Source organism: Microtus ochrogaster, unplaced genomic scaffold, assembly GCF_000317375.1.
Source record: "Microtus ochrogaster isolate Prairie Vole_2 unplaced genomic scaffold, MicOch1.0 UNK19, whole genome shotgun sequence".
In the NCBI taxonomy this organism is placed as follows: domain Eukaryota; kingdom Metazoa; phylum Chordata; class Mammalia; order Rodentia; family Cricetidae; genus Microtus; species Microtus ochrogaster.
In genome coordinates, this window is record NW_004949117.1 from 1,108,598 (window position 1) to 1,128,490 (window position 19,893).

General features: G+C 38.9%; 1 protein-coding gene across 1 annotated transcript; it reads right to left on the reverse strand.

Moving 5' to 3' along the window:
• Positions 1-4,197: 4,197 nt before the first annotated feature.
• Ebag9 (estrogen receptor binding site associated, antigen, 9) lies at positions 4,198-19,696 on the reverse strand. The gene is made up of 7 exons (XM_005367503.2): positions 19,376-19,696; positions 15,783-15,880; positions 12,548-12,626; positions 11,527-11,685; positions 9,981-10,088; positions 8,661-8,752; positions 4,198-5,413 (listed from the first exon to the last, which is right to left on the reverse strand). The coding sequence occupies exons 2-7, from the start codon at positions 15,863-15,865 to the stop codon at positions 5,293-5,295; spliced, it is 642 nt and encodes a 213-aa protein (XP_005367560.1). The 5' UTR covers positions 15,866-15,880; positions 19,376-19,696; the 3' UTR covers positions 4,198-5,292.
• Positions 19,697-19,893: the final 197 nt, after the last annotated feature.

Below are 19,893 nucleotides of genomic sequence, written 5' to 3' on the forward strand. Positions count from 1 at the left end.
ACTTCACTTGGCACTACAAGAACATGCGGATTCGAAAATAAAATGATATTCATTTTTGGTATTTTGAGACAGGCCCTCGCTCTCTAGCTCAAGCTGGCCTTGAACTTGTGACCCCCTCTTCTTAACTCCTAAGTGTTGAGATTTTTATGTATTCACCACCACAATCAGCTCAAAAGTTTTGGAGTCAGGTGGTAATGGTGCACGCTTTTAATTTCAGCACCTGGGAGGCAGTGGTAAGTGGATCTCTGTGAGTTCAACACCAGCCTGGTCTACAAAGTGAGTTCCAGGACAGTCAGAGTGGTTACAAAGAGAAACCCTATCACGAAAAAGCAAACAAACAAAATAATGCGTTTTGGTTCTCCAGGCATGGTGACATGTGCCTTTAATCCCAGCACTTGGAAGGCAGCGACAGGTGGATCTTAGATCTCTATGAGTAAAATACAGGGGTGATAATTAGTAATCTATAAAAAAAACCAAAACTGACCAAAGAGTAAGAAAATATAACACTGAGTAACCATGTCTTTTACATTTTCTGTGTGAGAAGTTGAATGTTTTTCTGTCATTCTGCCTCCAACCAACCCTAAAGATGGCTATAGGTGTCCACAGCAGAAAGGTCTCTTAAGAGGCTGTAATACCGGTCCGCACATGAATGACACCTGCACACTTGGCCACATTTGACCCAAATAAACTGTGAACACCTAATGACGTAGCACTGCCACTTAGTGACAGTCATCAGTTACAGAAAATAACGCTAAGCTAATTTCTTCCAATTATATTAAGTAAGTGTCTCATCCCAGATCCCCCAGCCCCAAACCAATACAAGGTCTTGCTATGTAGATCTGGCTGGCCTGGAACTCACTAGGTAGACAAAGCTATCTTTGGACTCAGAGATTTTCTGGAGGTAAATCTTGACTCCTCGGAGCTAGGACTAAAGCATGTGGTACCATGCCTATTTTAAATAAGTTTTTAGAAAACACAAACAGATGCTATTTACTACCATTTATTAATTCCATCTTCACTGAGTTAGAAGTGGGGAGAACACCTTACACCCAATATTTTTGGCAATTCATAATCTTTCCAGTTTGAATTTCATAGAAGTCAAAATCCACTAGGAATTCTGATTAATCACTTACACAAACCTCCCCTGAAGTTTGACATTTTATACTGTGATGATCAACTTCCTAAGCTTTGCTTTCTCTGTATATAAAATAATAATTGACTTACCGGATTGCCAGGCGACTTAAGCATGTGATTGCTATGACAAAATATTGGCTTACTGTTTTAGAGGTTATAGTCCACACAGTGTCCTGGTTGCATTGTTTTTGGAACTGTGGTAAGGTATGGACAAGCCCATGGAAGGATGGGGTGGAAGAAATGTTCTCACCAGTAGAAATTGAGAAGGGACACAGAAAAGGTGGACCATGGTCCCAACATCCCTTTCAATGGTACACCCCTATGGCCACAGGCTGGCCTTTGAATAACAGCCAGCAGGGGACATTAGTTTAAGGTCTACAGCATCACACCTTAACTGCTGACATTCTAAACTGGACTTCAGTGCAGAGACTATTGCTGTGTCTAACTAGCCAGCCTCTTCTACCTTCTGCAAGGGCCACTGTAGAAGCAATTAGGAGAAGTGTATGTGTAGGACCTCACAAAGAAACGTGGGCAGGGCCTGACAACCCCCATTTATTTTTTCATGTTTTATAGCAGGCCTAATTATGTAGTCCAGGCTGGCCATTAATTTGAGGCAATTCTCTCTTAGCCTCCTAAGTCTTGAAAATTATAGGTCAGCCCCCCCCCCCATGCCTTTACCATCTCATTTAATCATTAGACCACCTCCTCCATTTAAAAGAAAAAAAAAACTTACAAACTCAGACAAACTTAATTTTGTACCATCTCTTCAACTCCATGGAGTTTTCAAATGCTGTGACCAGATCAGTGGGTAAAGGAAACAGCTTCAGAATAGCTGTAGACATCTGAAAGAGAAGGGTCAGACTAATTGGGACTGACCAGATTTTCAGTCAGCAGCAGGTAGGTATGCAAGGTCCGGAATAAATCTTTAACGTGAGGCTGGGCTGGATTTCAGAAGTTCCTGAAAATGGTGTTCCTTTGTAGCCCTACAAGACAGAACGGGACCCTCTGGTCAAAACACACCTTAACACTTCTCAAAAACCTCCCCAGTTCCTAAACCTGCCCAATGGCTATAGCTAAGGGACATGGAAGATTAAAAGGTAAGAAGAAAGTAAAGCAAGAAAACAAAGAAGTTGTACATTAAAATTTGGTGGGCCACGACTGTAATCTCAGCACCTCGGGAGGTAAGGCAAAAGGATGGAGAGTTAAAATCGGTTTGCCTGGCCACAGATTACGTTCTGGACCAGTTCAGGGGAGGGGGCAGGGGAGAAGAAAAGGGAATCCTTAGTTCTAGTTGCTCCTATGATCTTAGAACAAAACTGAATATTCTAAGGAAAAATAAATCACACACACAGTGCGCGCACACACATGCACGCACGAGCACACACTGTTCTTTTTGAACATACAATGAGCTAAACCTAAGGTACTGGTGAATCAAATGCACTTTTCACAGATCTACCCTCTTCCCCAGCTTCCAGCTTCCTTCTGAAAAGGCACGGTCTCCTTTCCTAAGACAGCCAACCTGTAGAACAAAGCCCATGCCTCACTTCCCACTTGACTTCAGCTAGAATCATTCAGCTCACAATGGTTACATTCCTTCCACACCTAATTAAAGGATTTCCTTTGAACAAGGGCATAGAGTGTGAAAGTAACAGCAATTGGTAGATTAGAGCCAACACGAACTCGATAGCCTTAATTAAGGTAAACGAGCCAGCTACCTCTGGCTCAGCCCATCTTTTCAGCACATGAACCATCATCATCGTCTTAGGGTTTTTGAACACTGGTTATGGTTAGGTTTATACTTGGTAATAGCTGATCCGGATGCAGGTCCATCACTGCCATCTTCTTCTTAACTGCCAGTCTTCATCCAGAAATAGTGACTGCTGTGGTCAGAAGTAAGTACATCCCAAAACTGAGGAATCTGGATGAAAATATCTTCAAATCATCAGTTCAAAATATCCAGACAAATATCACAGAGAGCCAAGAAAGGACATCTAGCTAAAGCTTACTAAGAAAAGGTTGGGAAGTCAGCATTTCTATTAAACACATGAAAGAAGCTCTCTACACTGCCTTTGATGACTTATCTCAAACATGAGTAGAACTTCACAAACTATTTAGATCTAGCATACTTCGTCTGTTCTAGTAAACATCTAAAACCCATTATACCATTCCAGGCTGTGGCGGCACAGGCCTTTATTCCCAGCGCTTGGGAGGCAAGGGCAGACTGATCTCCGAGTTTGAAGTCAGCCTGGTCTATAAAGTGAGTTTCAGGACAGCCAAGGCTACACAGAGAAACTTTGTCTCAAACAAAACCAAACCATTATGCTTTATCAAAATCAAAAGAACTATAAGCAAAAGACATAAATTTGGAAGCTGAAGAATACAGGTTGCTACCATGAAGTATTTATTATGTGTATTTAACTCCATGGACCTTGCAGGGATCATATACCCAATTTTACATATAAATTTAGGTGAAAATATTTCACAATTGTTAAAGAGAAATCTATTTCTTCCTAGTCGATCATATAAGCTGCAATTTCTGTTTTTTTAGTTCTCAAAAGCTAAAGAAATAAACATAAAAATTAATTCATATACTTAAAAAGCCTGACTAAAGAGGACCTCAGTACTTACTACTATTGGGAGAAGGGAAATTATCCTTTATGACTTCTACATTTATAGATATAAAACTCTCACAATGACTAAACCAAACACATGGGAGAGAAGAGATTCTTAAAATTCTCAGTTAAATTCTACCTAGCTGGGAATGTACTGGAGAAACAGTAAACACGGCAGCTGGCAATGTGGTCTGGTGACCAAAACCTCCTCCCACCAGTCAGTCAACTGATCATAATTAAGTCTCAAATCTCAGACTAAGGGAACTTTAAAAGTCTCAATGTACAAATATTGGTTTTTCTATGAAGTATTGCTTTAATTCAACCATATTAGTAATGTTTGGCCTGTACACTATGACATTTTAAAGCCCCACAAAATGCTAATCCTGGCTAATAACTTTGAAGGAAGTAAAGCATCTTTAAACATTCCAAAGCCACAGAAAATCAGGCCAGTTATATTTTAATTGTGGAGAAAATTTAATGGCATTTTAAACTGTGAGATAGGATTTTTCCCCATAAAACACAATATGTAATTATTTCCTTAAACAAGTCAATGAATATCACAAACAAAAAATACTTATAATTTGTTTGTAATGAATCCGTAATGTTCTCTAGCCAAAAATATAGATACCCTGCATTGTGTAAGATAAAAAAAGAGAAATTTTCCAGAATCACTTTCATAAAATCAATTAAAACTGAAGGCTTTCTGCATTTGAAAATTAATGGCTTTCAAGGAGGATGAAGAGCTACGATCCTTAAAGACGCTGAGAGCATCCTGACGTCTGTAATGAAAGGGAACAGCTACTAATGCTAGTTCTTCAGTTATACAGATTTGTCACTGCAGCTGATTCTCAACATTTATACATGCACTATAAATTACAGCCCTAGGTAACATTACAATACCATCCAAAAGAAAATAAGGATATACAAAATATTTGATAAATAAAATTATTGCATTTAATGTATTTTCATGAAAATCCAAATCATATTCCTTAATGTTGTACCAAACAATGCCAGTTCAAATTAAAGAAAATGTACATCAACACTACCTGAAAACAAAATTAAGGAGGTATAAAGCCCCACTTAAACTTTGTTTAATTTGTGTCAAGTGATCATGGCAACAAAGACTATTAAAATTATCTTATAATTATGCATAATAAATGAAAGCATAATAGATAGCAGAGTATTTTTCTACCATAAAATTATTTACACCCACTTTATTCAGCTAGAAACACTAGCTTGAGAGGTACTGGTCTGGTATATTCCACTTGAAATAACTTCTCTACAGCAAACAATTGTCTTATATTTGGAACATGTTGAAGAAAATAATTGTCTCATCATTTCTGTGTTTTGAATCTTGATTACTGACAGTTCAAGGTATTGTGGGAGAATCCTGGTGTCCTGGATGGCTCGATGAACACATTAAGATCAAGCAGTATTTGTATTCTGAAAATCATCTCCAGTCCATACAAATGCTTGTTGTGTAGGCGGCAGGTCCTGGCTTCTCCTACTGGCACTGGGGTGTGGCGGGGGTGGGGTGGGGCATGTGTTAGGAGAGTTTCACCCCGATTTTGTTCTGCTCCTTCTTCATCAGCCGCTGCGCTTCCTTCTCCATTTTCTTTCTTTGCTGTTCTGCTGCTCTCTTTTCTCTGTCTGCAATTTTCTGCTGCCTGAAAAGAAACACATTTGCATCTTTACTTTCATAAAACACTGCACAGCTAAAATAGCAAATTAATTATAAAAAGGGTGTCTTCTTATAATCAAGAAATAAATGTTTAATATTCTCATTTCTCTAAAAATTTCAAGGATTTTTCAATAGGAGTACTTCTGCTTATCCTTAGAAGACGACTATACAAAAAGAAATGTTATCTTTCTGTATAGCTGAGGTGTGTGCAGTCACAGCACTAACATCTCCAGGAAGAAGAACCCACATCTTCTTACTTTCCTCCTTCACCTCATTTCTACAAAAACTCTCTACTTCAGGGGGAAACTATCCAAAACAGTTTGATATTGTAATTAATTCTCTCATTATTAAATAGATTTTTAAAAATTAGCTAAAGGATGTTAGAAACACATTGCAAAGAGGAAAGGATTTCAGATGGATCAGAACCAAGGAATTTACAGATTAGCATTTGAGCAGCTCCATCCACACACTAGCAGGAATTTATCAGTTTCACACTACGACTCTAGCTGGCTCTTAGCCCGGTATAACTCCAGGGAATAGAGATGACAGAAACACTCTGCTCAATTGGCTTATGTAGGAAGGGAGTCTAGGCCTGGAAAGATGACACAGGAGAGAGGGAGGGACCCTGGGTGGGATGTGAGACAGTAACTCAATACGGAAGACTGAAGAGGGAAAGCAGAGGTTACCACTGAGCATGGAATAGGAAGACCTAGATCTATGCAGAACACTCCAGACTGGGGCATCTAAATTTGCATATGTACAACTTAAAGTTTATGAAAATGATGTTAATGCATAAATATTCATATGCATTCACACACCTCTGATTTTCAGTAACAATTATAAATACAAGGGGGCAGTTACAGATGACCAAAATTCCACAAACGAGAAAAAATTCTTTGTGCCAACACTCCAACTTTCACTGTCAATAAACCACATTAAATAATTAAAGAAAACCAACTTTACATTAGCTCTACTTAAGTCAAAGCATTAGCATTAGAAAGTAGGAAAGAAAATAATTATAAAGGACTGGATAGGTTATAAGAAGATAAACTTTGACATGGTTCCTATCTAAAATGAAAATATCAGTAATGAACATTCCAGGCACAAGAAATAACTCAGATTACTGAAGGCAAATATATATATTACTCATCCAGAGTCAAGTCTGGAATTGCTTCAGTACTAGAGTAAAGACTCATTGGACTGGTCACAGGGCTAGAGGATGGAGGGTGGCAATGAACACAGATCCACTTCCACAACGCTCAGTGTCTTTCTAAAAGGGAACAATGCCACAGCCTCCACGTCCTCCTGTCCTCCTGTCCTGTCCTCCCTGTCCTCCTGTCCTCCATGTCCTCCTGTCCTGTCCTCCTGTCCTCCATGTCCTCCATGTCCTCCTGTCCTCCATGTCCTCCTGTCCTGTCCTCCTGTCCTCCACGTCCTCCTGTCCTCCTGTCCTCCATGGCCCACGCTTGTGCAGCACACAGCATGATTTTTGTATTTCTAATCTTAATAATCTCATTCAATTAAATTGTCATTATAATGTAAAATATTCCTGTTTTTATTTTTGTTCTAAGGAACAAGACAGATGATGGAAAATGGAAAGTTTTAGAGTAACATTAAGATGCTCCGTTCACGGCTAAAGATTCCATAACAACGTCATTAAAATTATTAGAGTCAAATGAACAGCTCTTTCTTTTATCCTTGTGCCACATAAAAATATTAAAGCCCCTCAAATTTCCTAAAAAATAGGTAATTTTTGAAACAATTATGTTTAAAATTCAGATAAAAATGTCTGTCTGATAATCCCTGCAACATCATTACTTTAGTTCACAATTTTAAAAACACCTTTTATTAAAGACTCATTTATACTGACCAAAGGAAAGCTAAATATGAAAAACTCTCACAACTTTAAAAATGTGATTCCCTCTAACATTTACAAAAAGACACGCTGAAAACACGATTTAAAAAAAAACAACAAAACAAAATGTCTATTTAACTGCACCCTCTGCTGGTTACTTACAGTTACTATAAATTTACCATCAAAGACAAAAAAGAACAAAAAACATAAAAATAAGTACAAGGAAAAAGTAATTCATTTTCTATCCATAGAGCAAAAACAATCATAATTTTAAAATAAAAAATTCTATCACTATATTTTGCTATTTTTTATATATTTTATGTGCATGTGCATGAGCCTGCATGTATGTGTGTGTATTATGTGTATACAAGTACACACAGAGGCCAGAAGGAGAAACTGAATCCCCTGAAGCCTATATGAGTGCTGGGAACAGAACTGGGTCTTCTGGAAGAGAAGCAAGTGTTCTTACTCACCAACCCATCTTCCAGCCCCTTGCTAGATGATCTTAAATACACAGAGACTAGACAGATTGACATGTGAGGTTGCATCCATGATAACACTCACAGTTCTGCTTTTCACTCTCCTTACCTTATTTTTTGACCCATCCTAGAAATACAAGAACTAGCCAGGTGGTGGCGGCACACGCCTTTAATCCCAGCACTAGGGAGGCAGAGACAGGTGGATCTCTGTGAGTTTGAGGCCAGCCTGGTCTACAAAGCAAGTTCCAGGACAGTCAGGGCTACACAGAGAAACCCTGTCTCGAAAACAAAACAAAACAACAAAAGACCAAACAAACAAACAAAAAATGGAGTACAAGAACTAAGTTTATTACTCAATGAAATATAGAACGACCATCGAACAAAAATGAACTTTAAAACTACAGAATAATATTTGCTTTTCTGTAGCACGGGTTGTTAATCTGACTTCCCTGTTTTATGATACTTTTGTGGACACTAAGGTAAGACACATGGAGACTTTAAGGGTACTTTATTAGCTACTTCTATTCAAATGTGAAGTTCAGACACTACATTAAACTGTGAAACAATAAAATCAAAATGACAACTTCCAATCTAGAACAGCGTATCATGGTGGCTTACATTTCACAGAAGGAGATTGTGACTACCACGTGGTATGTATAGGCAAGTAATCTTTACCACTAAGGTTATTATTCATTGATTTAGACAGTGCTTTAAATCCATATAATGAGATATGAAATCTGGAATTGAGAACATGTTCAATAAGAAACAAGTTCTATAAGGTTCAGTGTGGAAAAATAGAGACAGACAGACATTTGGCAGAGTAGGCTTTCCTGATCTTAAACACAAGAAATAAATTCAAGCATTGTACTCAAGGTGTCAGATAAATGTCATCTGCATACCTCAGAACTTCTTCTGCTTGCCAGGCTGCGTCTTCTTCTTCTTCCCAGGCATTGGTGTTTTCTTGCCAGGTATCTAAGTCACCTAGTTCTGACTACATTGCAAAACAAAGAGAAACTAAGATCGTAAAGAGCAGCCATTTCTCTACACAGTGGTTCAGTTTAAAAAAAAAAAAAAAAAAAGGAGCAGTTTTAAGTCTAAGCCAAACTGTACCATTCCCTACATCAGGCATAAATGACCTAGCCTCTAGTCTGCCGAGAACTGCAGGTTTCACAGTAATGCTGTGATGTGTGACTTTCCCAAGTGGTAAACAATGTTCTGCACGACTGGTATAATAGTGGCCCGCCTCATGGAGCCGACCACTTCTGACTGCATCTAAGGTCTGCTCCACAGCAGGGAATTCACAGCTGGTGCTATAAACATGGTCAACAGTCCATGGCTGGGGAGGACATAGGCATGAGTAGGGAACAGGCGTGCTGTGCTCACTAAGTGAACTTCTAAAGATTTACCGTTATGCCTATAAGCTGGTGCTGCTGTCAGCTTTAGTCAGAGAAGCTTCTTTTTCCAATCAGCTATGGTTTCTGTAGACTCCTAAGTGCTCAAAATGACCAGCATCAGTGACTGCTGAATGCTTAACTCTAAGAGGAAGCCTCTAAGACCTGCTAGCCAGGCTCAGAAAACACCTGGAAGGGGCAGGAGGAATGGGTAAAGCACTGTGAAACGCAGCCTCTCTGAAATGGCATAGCAAGGGCACTCCAGTCCTCACAGGAGCTGTGAATAACTGCACAGGACTCGCCCATGAAGAGCTCCTCTCAGCATCCCCTCACGGAAGTGGGGAGGGTTCATGAGGCCCCTTTTGCACCTGACAACCTACAAGCATTACTGATAGCTGGAAGATGGGAGCAGAGCAGAAAGACATTTTCTTCAGTGGTGCAGACACTGGCAACTTTGTACTTTGAATTTATCTTAAATTACATCACAGCTTAAATGTAAACTTAGTCTGTGAGGAAAAAAATCCCTAAGTCAAAACTTACCTTAGTCATTTTAGAGATAACTCCTATAATTCTAACGTGTAAATGTCATCAAATTTTGTCTCTGTCTTTTCTGTGTATAATGTTACCCTGACTAAGTGTCCAATATAATTTGTAATCTGACTCAATATTATGTTGATAAAGCTTTGGATGAAATTTTAAATTTATTCAATTTCTTGAGAATTTTTCTCTTCTTAAAAAGAGAGAGAGAGAGAGAGAGAGAGAGAGAGAGAGAGAGAGAGAGAGAGAGAGAAAGATAAAAGCTGACCTAGCTCGCATTGGCATACTTACTGACTGATGAATGAAAGGCATGTCTTGTGTAGCTGCCAATCTACTGGAAAAACCTGTGCTACCATCTGGGATGCTAAAATTCAATGGTTCTCTCTTCTTAATGACAATCTGAAACATAAATTACAACAGGATTACAAGGATAATCTACACAAAACCACATAGAAATAATTGATCAATGTATTTGGTATTGCTTAAGTTGTACTTGTTTGTCTTTATAATACACAATGAAGTAAGAGTTATTCTGTAAACAGTACCAAAATTCCCATGCACTTATAACATAAATCAGCTTCATATCAAGAAAACTTGTATCTCATTAAAAAAAAATCTTGTCTTTTCCTTCTCCCTGTTTTATGAGGGTTACTAAAATTTAATTTGGTACTTTAAATTACTAAATTAAATAATAACATATCTAATATGTTCTACCAAAAGTATACCTACCATCTTTAATATGTGGAATGGTATTAGAATATATTTACTTGAAATATTGTAAATTTCAGGAAAGCACCTTTAATTTAAATTAATGTAATAAGGCATGATATAATATACTAAATCCCAGCAATATAGTTCCACAATATAAGATATACATCAACTGAGAAATTTGTTAAGTATCCTTCCTTACTGGAATATTTGAACACAGTTAAAAAAGAAAAAGGCATATATGTAGCTGAAACTAAGAAAAAGACAGCAAGAAAATACATAAGAAGTGCTGAATAAAAAATACTTTCATAAAAAAAAAAATACTTTCATGTTATATAAAATGTATGTATCTACATATATACAAACATATTTATAGAATGTTTCTGTATATGAATAAAAAGTACGAATTTCTGAAATAGAAGAGCAGGATGGACTAACATGACACTATGAGAAGGAGATGAAGCAGAACTAACTCTTCATTTATCACACTACGGTGTAAGAGGACAGTATGCATGACTGGTGTCAGGAATAGCAGTATGTGATATACAAACAACAGAAAAGTTATTCAATGGCTACTTTGGGAAGCAGAATTGGCTGAGTGATGAGACAAAGTCAGTCAGGGTTCATTATGAGCTCTCCAGTATTCTCCTATTTTGGTAAAAGGACAGAAAACGGTCATTGTGCTTTTTCCAACACCTCTGCATCTCTATGCAAGCTCATCTCAACTCAAAAGGGAGTAAAGCTAACAAACTCACAACTTTACAGTGTTCTACCAAGGACTGGTTGCAAGAGTACATGGTATATGATGGGAAATTATTAATGTATAGATATCATCATACTTGGAACTTCTTAAAACTGCTAATTTTATTGGCTTAAGTTTCTCTTAGCAGAGACTAACACCTACTATCTGAGAGCCAATAGAATTTCTGGAAATACTTAGCTAACTTAGAAAACTTCGAAATATGCATTATTAGATCTGTTTTAGGTCATGTGAATACATAACATTTTATTTAATCTTAGAGAAAACAAAGTGATGTACAGGCTTTCTAATGAACACAATTATACTCTCTAGTTTTACTGAGGATCTAGGAAGCATTCTAAACTCCAAAAGCATGAATCTTCCACGTACTTTCTGAGTTTTTCTGATAGTTGGTGTCATGTCCTTGAAATAGTCAGGTTCCAGCTGTTCCAAAGAGTTTTGTTGTGTTGCCACACTCCCATTCCCTCCTTCAATCTTGACACTTGTGGGTGCATCTTCATCCCAGGAAGTCCACTCCTCCACATCTGTCTAAATGTAATTGATTGAACTGTGAGACACAAAAGGACAACCTAACAATCACCTCGACCTTCATTAGAGAAACAGGCTTTCTGAGACACTGGTTTTAAAACTCTCTTGAGCCACAGACATATATGCAATTCACACCACACTCCGAAACTACTTCAAGCAGGTGCTTTTGAAAACTGAGTTAGCATTACATGTACTGGACACATAGGGTAGACTGAAACTTTCCGTTCAACCCTAACCAAACTAATCACCTGACTTAAAAAAAAATGTATCAATATTTTCCACAAGACATGAGGGAAGTAAAAGTCTCAATGTGATAACAAATGCCCAAAAAACAAGGCAGAATTTTCAATATATCAGGAATTCGTGAATCTCAATTCACATGCAAAACTAATTACAAAATGGCAACCCCACGATGATATAAATGTAGGATACATATAAAAATTTAAATGCTAAATGTTTCATAAAAGTGGCAGGTACTTAAAATCAGTAGGGGAGAAATTAGATGTTAAGATACACACATACACACACACACACACACACACACACACAATATAAAGAACTGAATAAAAGTAAGCAAATGAGGGCTGGAGAAGTGGCTCAGCGGTTAAGAGAACTGACTGTTCTTCCCGAGGACCCGGGTTCAATTCCCAGCACCCACATGGCAGCTCACAACTGTCTGAAGATCCTGTTCCAGGGGATCTGACACCTTCACACCAATGCACATAAAATAAAGTTAAATAAACCATAAAAAAAAAGTAAGCAAACGATAAGAAATCACCGAGAATCCTGACCACCCAATCTTTCTGATGCAGTTATCTAATGTGAAAGCCGTGTTCTGGAGTATACCTCCATTACAGACTACCTGCTTAGGGACAGACGAGTAATCAACTGTGGTGGGCAAAGTTATTTGGTCTCCACTTAATTTCCTTCCTCTGCCAGATCTGAAAGAAACAGAATATATTTCAAGAAACACCCAGACAAGCATGAAAACACATTTTAGATAATAATTTACTCAGAAAATGGGACTTTTCAACTTTATAATTATTGTTTTAAACAATAACTGCCCCAAAAGCTATGATGAAAAAGCATGACTCAGCAATCTTACCAATGTTTCCCAAATCTTAGGCAATGTAGCTGCTTTTCGGTTAGGATTAGAATTATAGACAAATTTATAGGATTTGGGATGATTTGAACATCAAACACAAACGCAAGCCCCTCTGAGCCTTGTGTTCCCCCAGTGTTCTGGGTTCTGAAGATAAAGCTCTAAGCTACTAATCAGGAAGGACTGGTTTTACATTTCACAGATTGCTTGGTAAAATTAAGTATTCAACTATTAAAAAGTTTGAAAATCAGGGGTTGGAGAGACGACTCAGCAGTTAAGAGCACTGACTGTGCTTCCAGAGGACCCAGGTTCAGTTCCCAACACTTACATGGCAGCTCACAATTGTCTACAACTCCAAGATCTGACACCTTCACACAGACATACATCCAGGCAAAACATCAATGCACATGGAATAAAATAAAATTAAAAAAGGAAAAATTTGAAAATCAATTAGCTAAACAAAACCAATTGATTTCTAAGGATTTGTAGAGAAATACTACATTAATCAGGATATAATATCATTCAGCTGTTAACATGAGCTAAAGAATCCACACTGACAAGACATTCAAAGCTTTTTTACTGATGCTAATGAGAATTAATTTATCAGCTACAGTATCCTCATCTGTCAACTGGATAGCCACACTTCTAAGGTTCTTTTAAGGCTTTAACTAGGAAACGTATTTAAAGCAGCTAGAATAACATTAGCTACATAGTGAGATATAAAAACACAGTGGCCAGTAAACCCAGCAGTCTGGAACTCATTCCCTTGGAGCAAAGGGGGTTACTTTAGGACAATTCACATGCTTTATTTTATTCGCTTTATTTTTATTCACTTTTATAAAGACAAAACTATTACAGCCTATTACAAAATTTATTCCACAAGTATGGAATTTTACAACACATAATCCAGCTTCGTTTTGACACCTAAGTTTACTCTAATAAAGAGCTGGTTTTCTTTACAACTGAATGTATGCAGTCCTAAACATGCTGACACTGACAACAGAAACTCACAGTGATAACAAACAAAGCCTTGATATGAAACCAAATATCATTTCTTATTCTAACACTAACCTACACTGACTAGACTTTTAGAAACTGCAGACACATGAAGACATCGACGCTCCAAGACAATGGTTGACGATGCCTTTAACGTCTGTCTGGTACTAGCATTTACTCCCACCCTGCTTTCCCTAGTGAATTTCTGGTCACTCTTTTTCATTCTCTGACTTGAACATTTTTTCACCAAATCCTCAAGGGTCAACCACTCCATTTCTTCCATGTGTTTCTCGACTTCTCATCTCCCAGTGATCTCTGCAACTCCACAGCATTTCATCAATATGCTAACTTCTGAACAGGCTCACCCTACTACTGTGTGTACCTTCCTAAACTACCTGCTGAAGAGAGGGCTGATTACCACTTACGTCTGCTTTCCTGCTACCCTACCTATCACTAAGCTTCTCTGGAAAACTTATGCCAAAAGACCTAACAGTCTAACAGTTCCTCTGATTGATAGCGTTTGTTTGTTTGTTTGTTTGTTTGTTTGTTTGTTTGTTTGTTTTGAAACAGAGTCACTTTATACAGCTCTGGCTCCCTCACAGAAATCCGCCTGCCTTTGCCTTCCAAATGCTGTGATTAAAGGCATGAACCATTCCTGATTAAGAGTTAGGCCCAAACAACTCAGTACTTATAGATGTCCTAAGTTCTCTGTAGCCAATTGAAAATCTCAATACACATATACCTCTCTTTTCTTAACCCTCTCATGACCAAAAAGCTGAGAAAGGAGGAATGCAAACTTGAGGACAGCCTAAGCTACACAGAAATATAGAAGCCAGCCTGGGAAATAGCAACATCTTGCTTCAAAACAAGAAAAGAAAAAAAAGACAGAAAATAAAAATTATTATTTTTATTTGGAATAAAATACAAATTTTTACTATTGAAACATATATGCCATTTGGACATTACATAGCCTCTGAAGCCTTCAATCACACTGAATACAAACACCCTCACTTTCTGCTCTACATTAATTTTGGTGGCATAATGACTTTTAATTACAACCTAAGAACATAGCTTTGTAATGATATGTTACCAACAAAGCTATAGATCCCAGTGCTGCAAATATGAGCTGTCTGAATTTGGATTCCACCAGTGCTCAGCAGCTACTGACCACTGTAGCTCTGCTGGAAACTCTTAACCCTTAGAACACACTTCTGAATGTCACGGGGAGTCCTGAGGCGCCTTAGAGTTGAGAAGCCACAGCTAGAGTATGTCATGTGCTGAGACAGGAGGATTTGGAATCTAAGGAAAACCAAATGTAGCCAAACACTTTATTCTGGCCACACACTTATCTTTTTTATAGTTTCTTTGTTTAAAGTCTCAAAAATCCATTTTTATTTTCTGTGTCTGTGTATGTCTTATGTGTGCCTGTGCATCACATGCACACCTGCTGTCTGCAGAGGCCAGGAGAGGGCCCTGGATTCCCCACACCTGGAGTTTAGAGATCTGTGAGCCACCATGTGGATGCTAGGAACCAAACCCAGGTTCTCTGCCAGTGCAGCAAGAACTCTTAGCCACTGCCATCACTCCAGCCCCTCTCTGTTGAAAGTTTTAAAAATAAATACAAAAATAGCATTTATATAGAAATATACATAGAAATACCTAAGCTTAACTTTGCCTAACCACTTCTAAACATTCCAATCATGAGAGAATACATATTATCTGTGATCACGGTACTATTTAACCTTGGTCTGCTTCTTTCCAAAATTTTACAGGACTAATTACTTAATATATTTAAATGGAAGATGTGAACATCTGAAAGAACAAAAACAACTGATATCCTTTCTAGATCAGCAAAAATGTTTTGAAAAAGCATAGAGATTAATGCGTACTTTAAGCAGGACAGCTAGTTTAAATACGATATCCATGTCTTTTGAAGTTAGGAAGTAATCTTCACCAATGAAGAGACAAATAGGTCAGTGTAAACACAGAAATCATTTACCTGCATATTAGTCTCTTTAGGAATGAGAACACTGTCGCTAGGCAGGTACAAACTTTAAATAACCGAAACTGAGTGATGGCCATGGCGAGAACCAAAACCTGTGGGAAAAGGAAAGACACACACACAGAAACAATGTATTAGACACATTGCTGAAGCCATGCTCTTCTTTTGAATTCAAACTAAAAAGTCCTTATGCACTAAGAGAAATTTGACATCTTCATTTTTCTCTAAAAGATACAAATATAACATTAAATTCCAATACAATGTAAGTAATTTTATAGTTGTGAGGAAGAATACTCTTCATCCTCAGTCTCTAAAAAATGCTTTGCCTAAACTAGTACAAATTTACTTACAATTTAAAAGCTCAAAAAAGGACAGCATAGTATATATTAAACCTTTCTATACCTTTTAAAATTTGATTCACCTCAACATAGCACTATGAAAAATATTTTCAACATTTTAACCTTGAGATACTCTCATTATTTCACAGATGGCGAAACTGAACTGAGTCAAGTCAGCTAACATGTTCTAAGCATAGTAAGTTCAGGCAAAGGATAAAACCCATCTAGTTCAGGTCTGCAAACTTAGTGATCTGTTCAAAGAAACAGTGATGATTGGGCCTGCACTTAGTAAGTCTATTAATCTAGTCTCTGAGGAATAAGGACAAATCATTCCCAACAGTAACTTGCAGGTTTTTAAAGATAGCTCATAATAAAGTTTCCTCAACTAAATGAAGTTTTACATTAGTAGGTTAAAAATTAAATAATAAGAAATATTTGCCTCTCATGATGAGAAGGGAGATACAGACACATTAGGAAACTAAGATCTGTATCTTAACCTGAGTGGTAAAACAGGACTTGCTTTGTTGCATAAATTATTTATATATTATACCGCAATATAAAAGCTCAATACACACAGCCAAATCGTAAAGAAAAGGAAAGAAGAAAACAAGAAAGCAAGGAAAACACACTAACTGTCATGGCCCTGAGCTTGACTGCTCTGTAGTCAGTAACTGGCAGCTCCTTCTGAAGAAGCACAGCTAGTCCTTTCTGGTTCTAGGGTTAACAGTAGAATGCAGACTACTAAAGGTACAACGGAAAAGTTCCACAAGGTTCCCTTAGCAACGCCCATGTACTTTTGTGCACATGAAGACTGCCTATCTTAACTGAATGGCCTACTCAATGTCCAAGGCTGGAGGTGGCTCACTACTGAGCAAGGGCAAAGAACAGTGATGCTAAACAAAAGGGAACCAAGAGCACATTACCAATCTCCTTCTTCAAGTACTACACACACACACACACACACACACACACACACGCACACACACACACACAATTTATGACAAATATCCCCAAGGTGGTGTAGTTGGTTTCAAAAACTGCAACAAAGCTGACTCCTTTTTCTCAACGAATCTCAGAGATGCCAATGGCTTACAAGCATTATTTGGTTTCCCAATGTTGTCCATATTGTTTCCTACCCTCTTGGTGGAACAGTCTTCTTAGCCTGTGTTTTTCCACTGAAAAACTTCACATTTTTCTACTTCACAGCATAGTAATATCTATATACTACCTATGTGCCCTACCCAATACTTCTCTAGTATGTTGTTATCATTTGCAAAACAAAATTTGAAAGAAATATTTGATGCGTCATTATAAGTAGAATGAACAGAATAAAATGGTGAACTAAGGCTTCATTAAAGTTGATTGGTCAAAAGTACCTGTCAACAAATAGAAAAGCAAACTTCCCAAAGAGAAATTTGAGTAAGCATTAGTGCCCTGCACAGGAAATGGATGGAATAAAGACCATATTGCTGAGCAAAATAAGCTCGTCAGAAAGACAAAGACAGCATTTTCCCCAACGTTTGTACAAGCTAGATTTCCAATTCAGGAAGACATGAAAATAGATGTGGTACTATTTGTAAGAAGATGAGGGCCAGAAGAACAATAGTAATGGGGGGCAGGGGGTAAAACAAACTGCATTACATAAAGAAATGAAATATAATGGAGCCCAGTAATTTATACAGTCAATATACATTAATAAAAATTCAGGGTAAATTTTAAAAAATATAATAAAGGCAGCAGTGGCGCATGCCTTTAATCCCAGCACTCAGGAGGCAGAGGCAGGCAGATCTCTGTGAGTTCGAGGCCAGCCTGGTCTACAAGAGCTAGTTCCAGGACAGGCTCCAAAGCTACAGAGAAACTAGTCTCAAAAAAACAAACAAATAAATAAATAAATTTTCAGAAAAATTATTTAAAAGGTAGCTTTATAGCTCAATAGCATACATCACTAGGAAAGGACATACAGCAAAGAGATACTCCTGCAAGATTTTTATGTCCTTACTTAGGACATAACGCTGCAAATAGAAAGGGGTGAATAGATATTGGTGCACACTCTGTAACATATGCTACACTCTTAAGGAGAAAACACTTCCCTGCACAGAGAAACCCTCTTTGCTACTCAGTGGTCTTGAGTTTCTTTCTACATCTACTTTATTCAAAAGAAAAAGCCTAGAAAGATAGGACCCTTCCAGTGTGCCTCAGTTTCTTATCTCTAAATCTTGGGCAGTGCCAGCATTTATGCGCTCAAATATTTCCTGAATGAAAAGGAACCAGCATTCCTTGGGCCGTAACATGTTCGGGATGTAGTCCAAATGTTTCGCCATTCCCAGGTAACAGATGAAGGCCGTAACTGGCCCGAGTAATTTAGACAGGCTAAACCAGGATTAATTGGAAGAGATCCCAAGGTCTGACTCTCCCTACATATTCCGTTTGAAATTAGTTTAATCGTATACATATCACTACAGTCTGGTTTCTAAAATACCCTATCAACTAGGAAAATATTTGGGTCTACTTTGTAATTTGGGTGCTTTAAAATGCTTTCTAGAACCAGGCAATATTGAAATAGCCTACTACCAAAATACATGAATTAAAAAGCAGTCCTTAAAATGACTAACAAAATTCAGAAACTTTATATATGACAGAGGAAGAATTTTGAAAAAATGACATCTCCGATCAAGCAAGTAGGATGAGACGTCTGTTGTGTCAACTGAGAAAGATCTCTCTACAGCCGGGGTGGAAAGCATAAAGAAAAAGAATCCTGCATGAAGTCAATCCCTCCTTGCGCTCACTGATCACATGCTGGAGTAAAGATCCAGCCTACAATTCATTACGCCAAGTAGTGATACCCATTCAACGCGTCATTTAGTGCTGTACTTCACAACCCGAGCCTTTTCATACAAACACTCCAAAGTCCTACAATCTACAGCAGCACAGAACAGACTCAAAGGAAGCCCCGAACTCGCTAAAGTTAAAAATCCCCAAGGTTCCAATGAAAATCCCCCTGCTCCCACACAGGAAAAACGACTGGTCACCAGCAGAGGCAAGTAAGCAGAACCAGCAGCGCTGTTTTGGCAAGCTGGAAGTAAAAACCGTCTCTGTACCATCGGGCCTTCGCAAGTGACCGCGCTGGGGCAGCCCTCTAGGTGGGCCATCTTGTGAAATGACTCCGCGGTGAGTTTCCTAACTGAAATCATTTTCACTTTCGCGTGACCCACCTAGAATCTGGCCGACGGGGGAAAAAAACGAAAATCATACCCACTGCACAGATGAGCAAAACAACACGCGAGCTTTCTGGTTACGCAATCCCACGCCCGGCGGCGGGAGTCACGCCAGGCGCTCTACACTACAGGAGGTGGGAGCCAGCCGGGTGGGCTGGGATTCCGAGGCTGGGGACCTCGGGCCCCGGAGGTGCGAGGCCCGGAGAGGGAGGACAGGAAGGAGGCACATTGCCCTTGGGGAAGACTCAACACGGGGCTTTTCCGGGTCGGCAGCGCACAGGCCGGTGTCCCAGGCGGTGCGCGTGGCATGGCGAGGGCACACGGGCTCAGCCGGTTCCTAGCCACGCCGGGCTCGCCCCACAGGTCACCCTGACCCGGAAACAGTCCCCCCCCCCAGGGTGGCCAGGCGTGGAGGAGGTCGCGGGAAGAGGGCCGAAGAGGAAGGCAGGAGGGCAGGAAGTGCGGGACGACCCAGAGGGGGACCGTGGGTGGAAAGGAGGCGGGTGGGGTCGAGCCAAGCCCCCACTCGCGGGCGGGCGGGCGCGCGCAGGCCGC